General features: G+C 32.9%; 1 protein-coding gene across 1 annotated transcript; it reads left to right on the forward strand.

Annotated features, from left to right (window-relative positions):
- The first annotated feature begins 948 nt into the window (after window positions 1–948).
- Window positions 949–3768, forward strand: LOC131624513 (S-type anion channel SLAH4-like). The gene is made up of 2 exons (XM_058895470.1): window positions 949–1883; window positions 3427–3768. The coding sequence occupies exons 1-2, from the start codon at window positions 1017–1019 to the stop codon at window positions 3697–3699; spliced, it is 1140 nt and encodes a 379-aa protein (XP_058751453.1). The 5' UTR covers window positions 949–1016; the 3' UTR covers window positions 3700–3768.
- The last annotated feature ends 2840 nt before the right edge of the window (window positions 3769–6608 follow it).

Below are 6608 nucleotides of genomic sequence, written 5' to 3' on the forward strand. Positions count from 1 at the left end.
GAAAAAATGGTCAAAATAGATTATATTAAAAATTGAAGAGAATACTATTCTTTTAATTTTTCTGTTTACGTAATAAAAAATAATACTATAAAATATATATAATTTTTCTATTCTATACAAAACTATATAGATATCTAGAACAGAAGAAAACTTAAGAACTTAAAAAATTATTTCAACCAATGTGAAAGCAATGTTTTAAAAATTAAACCGGAGAAAGAACAGTTAAAACACATGGGTCATGGTTAAATCGGTTCAACCGTGGTTGAACCATATATTAAATTTAAATTAAAAAAGTAAATATATTATTAAATATCCTAATAAAATTAATTTATATCATAATTTGTAAAATAAAATTCTCAAATAAATACGATACTGATAAACACGCTTACAAAATAAGAAAAATGCAATCTAAGACACAATAACAAATCATAAAATTAGTTAAGGATCAATATTTGTCTTAATTGCTTAACTCAAAGCCATAACTTCTTCATCAGTATAATTTTTCACATCTCTTTAAAGACCAACATCGTTATTCCATGTCCACAAACCATTGTCCCGTGTCTTTACAATTTTTTTCTTTATTTTTCATCTATACAATTTTAAATGTTTCCTATAATTAATTTTTTAGATTTAAAAAAAATAAATAAAATAAAGTAAAACATAAAAAATTATCTTTGATTTTTTGAACCGTCTGATTCATCAAAACCGGTCCCGATTTTACGGTTATTTTGGTTTTTTGCAGTTGAAGCAATTTTATCTCAAATTTATAGATCTAACTGTTTATTGGTCCAAACCGAACTGGATTAAATAACGGTTCAAGATTGAACCGGTTAAACCGGCCGGACAATTCAGATTTTAATACATTGTGTAAAAAATATAAAACTTAGAATTTAAAACGGATGTAGATATTTTAAAAAAGTTTCATTCTAACCAAACTATTCTATAAATACACCACACTCTCTCCCCACAAACATCTCTTGAACTCTACTTGCATTTCACATTACACTATTCTTAAAATGAATGACACTGAAAAACAACCACAATACTCCCAAACAGAACTACAAATAAATCATCATCATCTTCCAATCACAAAAAATGAACCCAGCCTCAAAAACCAATCTTCATTATCAACAATCCTAACACAAATCCATGCAGGCTATTTCAGAATCAGTCTCTCCCTCTCAATCCAATCTTTACTATGGAAAATCCTAATAGAACCAATCAAAGATGCACATTTTCTTAGACATATATTCACAACAATACCCTCCACAGCTCTCACTCTTTTATGGTCACTTTCCTTATTCACACTATTGACCCTCTCCTTTCTCTATCTTCTCAAATGTTTCTTCCACTTTGACAAAGTGAAAGATGAATTCTCCAACCAAATAGGCGTAAACTACATGTTTGCTCCATGGATTTCATGGCTACTTTTGCTAGAATCCTCACCTTTTGTTCCACCTGCAGCACTTCATTACAAAATCCTCTGGTTATTTTTTGTTGCTCCTATAGTGATCCTTGATGTTAAGATTTATGGCCAGTGGTTTACCAAGGGAAAGATGTATTTGTCGATGGTTGCGAATCCGACGAGTCAGATGTCTGTTATTGGTAACCTTGTTGCGGCACATGCTTCTGCGGTGATGGGATGGAAGGAGAGTGGTATATGTTTTTTCTCTCTTGGTATTGCGCATTATTTGGTGCTTTTTGTGACGTTGTATCAGAGGTTGCCGGGGAATAACAAGATTCCGGCGATGTTGCGGCCGGTGTTCTTCTTGTTCTTTGCTGCTCCTAGTATTGCTAGTTTGGCTTGGCACTCGGTTTCTGGGAGCTTTGATACTGTTTCTAAGATGCTGTTCTTTCTCTCCCTCTTCCTTTTCTTGTCACTGGTAAGTTTTCAGAATTTTTGAATTGGTGGTAGATATAATTGATTATAGTAGAATTGAGTTTGGTAGAATAGACTCTAACCGAATTGAGTTTATAAGAATTGATTTCAATTTAGATACAATTACGTAAAAGTAACTTGAACAATAAATTTCAGTGTAAAAATTACTTGAAATTAATTTTGGAGGCAGAAACTACAAATCTTAACTTCAAATCTTCATATTCTGAGAGCAAAATCAATTCTACCTTTAAAAATCAAACACCTTAAAATCACCTAAAATCAATTATGCATCTCTAAAATTCATTATGGAGGATGAAACAAACATTCATTTGTTTCTTTCTTTGTTTTGAAGCAAATTATGACTTAGAAAAAATTAGTTGTAAAAAGCAAAACATGAAAAATTGAACTATGATGTTTTCAAATTCTTTACGTTCCATTCTTGTGACAAGCTTGGTTGATTTGTTTTGTTGATAATTTGGAAGTATCTAAGTTGAAATCAACTAGAAAGTTAGTCCCTCGTGTAAAAATTGACTACAACCTTTGTTGCAATATAATTGGATAATTAATTGGACACTTTCATGTGATTTTGTTTCGCTGAAAATGATATGTTCTTATTTTTTATTTTGTGGTCCCCTAATGTGTTAATGCCAACCTAATACTTTTGTATGGTTGCCGATTCCCGAATGCAAGGCTGAAAATACCGAGTTTGACCTGCCGAGTATGTCCAACATGTCCATTTTGTCCGTATTTTTTTAAGATGAGTTTAGATTTTATATCTTCACAATCAGTATATCTATATCGTTCCGCTTCATTTTTCACGAGTGTGCATATTAAGATGAATTTTGTAAGTTTTAAATTTTATGGTTGCAGGTTGGGCTGTTTAAATAATCGAACTGTTATGTTTGATTGGTAAACGAAACCATAATATACACAGTTCTAGAACTGAACTGAAATCAAATCTGAAACCAAACTGAAGCATAACTTGAACCAAACCAAAACTGAAAAATGAAAAGTAGTTAAAACAAGTTAAATTTAAAATTCAAAAAGAAATGAAAATTAGTTTAATGGTTTGATTTGGGAAAAGTTGTCTTCTAACGATTTTGTATAGTTCGGAAATTTGAAACGGTATACTAAATCAACAATTTTAGTTCGATTTGGCACTTAGTAAATGAAAATAGTTCGACTAAATTCGAGGAAATTCTTACTATAGTTTAATTTAGTTAGGTTTAGTCTTTTGTATCATGAACATCACTCACGTCGGGCCTACTGTCTCATTTTTTGACCTGTCTACTTTTTTTGAAAACGGCCTAAGAGTTTGGACTCAGAACTTCTTTTATGTCCATCCCACCACGTCTAGTTGTCTTTTTCGAAGTTTATGCTATGTAGTTTTAGCAGAACGGAAATGCCTCTTGGCACCCTTAAATGCAACTAACAATTCTGGACACATGTTTAAAGATATTGATATGTTTGATTATATTCAAAGGTGTTATTGATTTACATATGTTTTTAAAAAATAAAATCATTTTGTATTTATCAACATCAATCAGGTTTCAAGGCCTTTGTTATTCAAGAAGTCCATGAAGAAATTCAGTGTGGCATGGTGGGCTTATTCTTTTCCTCTAACAGCATTGACACTAGCTTCAGCACAATATGCTCATGAAGTTAAGGGAATAATGGCTCATGTTATTATGTCAGTCTTATCACTAATCTCAGTTTTGGTGTGTCTTGTGTTAATGATTGTATCTGCTCTCAACATTAGGGTGCCTTTTAAAGCACACAAGCATATTTTAAAACAGACAAATGACATTGTTGTAATTTGAACAATATTAATTAGTTCTAGTTTCAAATGTATTTTAGATTGCTTTTTTACTGGGGCATAGATTATGCTATTTGATTAAAACTAACTTTTTACTATTTTATTTCTAAAATTTAAAATTTATCATTTTAAAATATGTGAGATATTTTTAGTTTAAGATATTTTATGAAATTGTTAATTTTTATATATACAATTATAAAAATACAAAAAAGAAAAAAACACTGATGCCATTGACCTTCCCTAAGTTAGTAAAAAAAAATACTAGATATCATAAAAGAAACATAATTTCAATTCAAAATCTTCAGCTTTTTTGTGACATATTATTGTCACATTACATCATAAAAAGGGGTTAGAAATATTTTTTTGACCGATTTAGTGATCTCTTAAAACTAGCTCACGAGTATCAAACTTTGGTGGCTAATTCGGTCACTATGATGACCAAAATTTCGGTCACAAAATTTTGGTCTCTAAATCATTGGGTGATTTATTTTAGTGACTGATTTAGTAACCTCTTAAAATTGGCTCATGAGTATCAAATTTTGGTGGCTAATTCAGTCACTAAAAGCAAATTTTCTAGTAGTGATAGTTTTTTGAACTTGTTAAAAGTATAATGTGTGAGAATCCCTAATTGCATAAAACTATTTGAGAGTTTTAGCCTTGTTGTTTGTGAAGAGAAAGTTCATTAGAGATGATTAGAAACTCTCTATCTAGAGGATTTCTCAGTGAATTAAATATTCCCTTATCAACCTTATGGCTGATGTACTTATAGGAATTTCTTGGGCCCAAATCTTAGGACCTAAGAGAATGGTTACAATATTTTTCATTTAGGAGTGTGGAAATTGGAGCCGTTATTTCCCTTAATATCTTGGAGAACTTGGCCTCCTTCTTTGGTTGCCCCTCTCCCTACCGTCATAGGGTAAGAACATGTCATTTCCCATATTTTCTTAAGTGTGTGAGTGATGTATCTAACGGGCGTGTGTACTAGACAACGGGTGCCCATTGCGTTAAATGAGCACACATTGTGATAAATGGGCAAATATGAGCCCTACTTTGGGCGATGAATGTTATTTTCATGTCATTGGTCAATCTCGTGTTGCATTTGGTGGATCCTTTACAAATGTACCAAGCATAGTCCCTCAAGCACAAGAGTTTGAAATAAACTCTAAGTTGAGAATCACTCAAGCGAGACTTTAAGTTAAGTCCTTCTAGAAAGACTTTAAGTTGAGCCATTTAAGTAATAATTTAAGTTGAGTCCTTCAGTAAATATTTTAAGTTGAATCCCTCAGAAAATACTTTTACTTGAGACCCTAGAGAGACTTTAAGTTGAGTTTCTCGGGTGACACTTTAGGTTGAGTCCCTCAATGAAACTTTAAGTTGTGTTCCTCAGGCGAGACTTTAAGTTGATTTAGCTATTTTAACTACTCGTGGTACATTTTATGATCTGCAAAAAAGATTAACTTTAATTAAGGCGAAGCCTAGGAATTTTGTGTTTACCTAATGTTTGTGTTGTCCCTTAGGCGACAAGGATATTCTAGTGAAAGTCCAACATTAATATTACCTAGAAAGGATCTTCAAGTGGAAATTTGACATTAATATTGCCTCTGATGGTGACAAGGATCTTCTAGTGGAAGTTCAACATTGATATTGTCTCTGAGGGTGGCAAGAATCTTCCACTAGATGTCAAACATATGTATTGCCTCTATGGGCGACAAGGATCTTCCACATGAATTCCATCATTGATAATATCTCTGACGATGGAAACAATCTTCTAATGGAAGTCAAATATTAATATATCCTCTGAGAATGACAAGGATCTTCTAGTGAAAGTCCAACACTGATGTTACTTAGCGATGATCCTACTTTATGTGAACAAGGTAATAGACAGTTTTTAAAAAATGTTTGTACGTCGATTGGCTAATTGCCTTTTGTGTGATTTAAAATAGAAAGAAAAAATGGTTAACTATAATAGTATCTCTGTTGAACTGAGTTTCAAGTTCTTGAAATGAGTCTTCCATTCAGTTCCTCAAGTTTATAGGCTCCATGGAGTAATTTATGACATATGTGGTATGGACCCTCCCAGTTAGGTTGTAGTTTTCCTAGTTGTGCCAGCGTGACCACTTGTTTGAGCACAGCATCTCCTCTTGCATTTCTCTTGGAACCAATTTTAAGTTGTACCGTTTGGTCGCCCTCAATTTGACAGAGAATTCCCTAATGTGGACGACATCGTAGGTGTCATCGATCAGGTTGAATACACACCTAAGTTCTACCTCATTTTATTATTCATTAAATCTAGAACGCTTCCATATGGGTGTGTCGATTTTAATAGGTAGTACGATGTTAACACTATAACCATTGTAAATGGATCTCTCTGGTGGTTAAGTATAGGGTGGGTGATACCACCATAGTACTTCATGGAGCTCCTCAGCTCATAGCCCTTTGGCTTCATCCATTATCCCAACCCGCGGAGATGCATACATAACTTCTATGATAAAAGCGACACTTGTTAACTTTTAAACCTCTTCATCATTTGTTGCATTCTTCTCATCCCTCACTTTACGTTTTCTTTGTGAGATTGGCTTTGTTGCACCCCAATTTTTTACCACTGAGATCCCACCATAGCTTAAACAGTAGGATCATCATTGTCATTATAATCATCATGCATCTATCATTTATTAACCCAAAAATACAAAAAAATTGTTGTTTGTTGCTTGTGTCCTAAGACAGGAGACTGATCAAGAGAAGACTGAACAAATTAGGGTTTTTGAGGCCCACAAAGAAGTTCAACATTTTTCTATGATTCAAATGGTTCTCTAATCAATATAAAGGCCCAAGGATAGGTCAATGCAAGATCAATCACCTTCAAGTTCATCAGAAGCTCTAATTAGAGTTTTTAACCTAATTCCACTAGAGGGT

Source organism: Vicia villosa, unplaced genomic scaffold (assembly GCF_029867415.1).
Source record: "Vicia villosa cultivar HV-30 ecotype Madison, WI unplaced genomic scaffold, Vvil1.0 ctg.000133F_1_1, whole genome shotgun sequence".
NCBI classification, from domain to species: Eukaryota; Viridiplantae; Streptophyta; class Magnoliopsida; order Fabales; family Fabaceae; genus Vicia; species Vicia villosa.